The 2,958-nt window shown below is 43.5% G+C and overlaps 1 protein-coding gene across 1 annotated transcript in view; it reads right to left on the bottom strand.

The window, feature by feature from the left end:
- Nucleotides 1-2,958, bottom strand: part of LOC111140169 (zinc finger protein 85-like) — a 19,814-nt gene that overhangs the window by 281 nt on the left and 16,575 nt on the right. The window contains 1 exon segment of the mRNA XM_022492513.1: nt 2,784-2,958. This exon segment is cut by the window's right edge and continues 1,475 nt beyond it. Coding sequence (XP_022348221.1) covers nt 2,784-2,958 — 175 coding nt within the window.

The following is a 2,958-nucleotide window of genomic DNA, read 5'->3' as shown; positions in this document are numbered from 1 at the left end:
ACAAGAAAGACATGAGGCTCAAAGAGAAGGTGAGGCTTCTGTGTCACAGTGACTTGAGGAGGAGGTAGGATTTAGAATTTCCAAAGAGGGGATTTTATTCACAGGAGAAAGGAAAGATGAAATATTTATCAAAGAATGGTTTCTCCCTCCAGGTAGTCAACTTTTTTTTTTCTTTTCATAATTTATTTTATTTTTTCAGTGTTCCAAGATTCATTGTTTATGCACCACACCCTGTGCTCCATGCAATTCGTGCCCTCCTTTATACCGACCACCAGGCTCACCAAACCCCCCAACCCTCCCCTCCAAAACCCTCAGTTTGTTTCTCAGAGTCCACAGTCTCTCATGCTTCATCTCCCCATCTGATTTCCCCAAACTCACTTCTCCTCTACATCACCCAATGTCCTCCATGTTATTCCTTATGCTCCACAAATAAGTGAAATCGTATAATTGACTCTGCTTGACTCAGTTCACTCAGCATAATCTGCTCCATCCTGACCATGTTGATACAAAAGTTGGTTATCCATCCTTTCTGATGGAGTCATACTCCATTGTATATATGGACCACATCTTTTTTATCCATTCCTGTGTTGAAGGGCATCTTGGCTCTTTGCTCACATTGGTGACTGTAGCCATGACTGCTATGAACATTGGGGTAAAGATGGCCCTTCTTTTCACTACATCTGTATCTTTGGGGTAAATACCCAAGAGTGCAATTGCAGGCAGGGTCATAGGGAAGCTCTATTTTTAATTTCTCAAGGAATCTCCACACTGTTTTCCAATGTGGCTGCACCAACTTGCATTCCCACCAACAGTGTAAGAGGGTTCCCCTTTCTCCACATCCTAATACTTGGTGTTTCCTGTTTTGTTAATTTTGGCCATTCTAGCTGGTGTAAGGTGGTATCCCAATGTGGTTTTGATTTGAATCTCCCTGATGGCTAATGATGATGAACATTTTTTCATGTGTCTGTTCCAGGTAGGCAAGTCTTTTTGTCTTTTTGTTTATTTTTAAGATTTTGTTTATTTATTTGACACACACACAGAGAGAGAGAGAGAGAGAGAGATTACAAGTATGCAGAGCAGCAGGCACAGCAGGCAGAGAGAGGGGTAAGCAGCCTCCCTGCTAGAACTACACTCACGATGGCACTGAAGAAAGGGAGGAAGGTCCGGAACAGCACTGAAGCAGCTTCTCTGAAGGCTCTCCCAACCACACTGGATCTGACCTTGACTGGGATTACCTACCTGGGAAATGAGGGAGCAAGCACAGCACATACCCAGCTGATCCAGCCTATTGCCCTGTCCAGAAGGCTTCTTCATCTCAAACATTTATTCCATCATGTGACATCTTAAAGCTGCCCACATGACTGCATCATCAAACACCCTCCTCCATCCCTTGTCATGGATCTAGGCAGGGATAGTACAGTCATCGCTGACATCCAACAGCATTAATCCTCAGGAAGACACAGCAGGTCAATCATATCATCAGGAAAAAGCAAACCTTCCCTACTCCTGAGAAACCCACATTAGCCATCTCTTCTCCCCATGACATGTATTCATCAATTGACACCAGCAAGAGCTGCCTGTGCCTTTGCAGTGACTAAAGGGAGCCACCTCCAAGTCTCTCCGCACATGGGAAAGAGTTCTTCACATTTCCTTTTAATAGATCTTATCTTTCTCTTGAAGGATGGTACCTTCCTCATATTTTACTTAGATTCAATTCCCACATCCCCGTGCTATATGTCTTAATACCCATTGGCTTTCCATCTGTCTAATCTCAATTAAGCGTCTTCTGAAGACACTCTCTCCACAACACAGGCAAAAGAGAATGGCTGTGGTTCCTATGTAGGGAAGAAAAAAAATGAGGGTGAATACAACTGGAGATCTGGAGATAAGTAGGTCATAAAACAAGTACAAGTTATTTTTCTACATCTAGGGAGTCACTTGGGAAACTCAGCACAGTTGTCCTACCCTACATGCTAAGTCCTCATCATAAATATTTTTTGTCTCTGCCTAGGCTACCAGATCACTCTAGTTGGGAAAGATTTCTCTTTCTTATGGGGTATCTCTGACACATATAGGATGGTCATATGTGCATGTGTACCTCATAGACACATGAAAACAACCCACAATGCAGGATGTGGGGCACATACTTTAATGTGGGGCCATGGTACATTGCTACAGAGTCCCAAGTCTATGTCCAGAATATGCCATTCTGAATAAAACAGATTTAGGGAAGCTCTGGGGGAGGGGGAATCTTCTCTATGGGACATGGGAAGGAAGGCATTGGAAGAAAGCAGTGATGGTGGCTCACGAGGATAGAGTACACTTGTCGAATGAGACGTTCCACTAACTTGACACCCTGCAGTGTGGTGACTGCTGGACAAAGGCCTTCCCACACTGGTTATATTTGTGATGTTATTGTCTAATATGAATTCTCTTGTAGGCATGAATCGGTGAGCACTCTTTAACCAATTTTGCACACATTCTCTTTTTCTTTCATTCTTCAAGATTTTATTTATTTATTTGACAGAGAGATGGAAAGAGAGCACAAGTAGAGAGGAGGGTCAGGCAGGGGGAGAGGGAGAAACACACTGCCCGCTGAGCAGGGAGCCTGATACAGAGCTCAATCCCGGGACCCTGGTATCATGACTGGAGCCAAAGGGAGACACATAACCGCCTGAGCCACCCAGGTACCCCTGTTCTTACATTCTATACACTGGTAAGCCTTCTATCTAGTATGAATATTATGATGTTAAGTGAGGACCAAGTGCCTGTTAATGCCTAACAACATTTTTGACGTTGGTAAGGTTTCTTTCCAGTATGAATTCTGTGATGTTGAGTAAGGTTTGAGCTGTGTATAAAGGCCTTGCTACATTCTTGACATTGGTAAGGTTTCTCTCCAGTATGAATTCTGTAATGTTAAGCAAGGACTGAGCTGTGCCACATTCCTGACATTGGTAC

Source organism: Enhydra lutris, unplaced genomic scaffold (assembly GCF_002288905.1).
Source record: "Enhydra lutris kenyoni isolate GAN:26980312 unplaced genomic scaffold, ASM228890v2 scaffoldscaffold211, whole genome shotgun sequence".
Lineage (NCBI taxonomy): Eukaryota > Metazoa > Chordata > Mammalia > Carnivora > Mustelidae > Enhydra > Enhydra lutris.
This window is presented reverse-complemented; position numbering and strand designations above follow the sequence as displayed.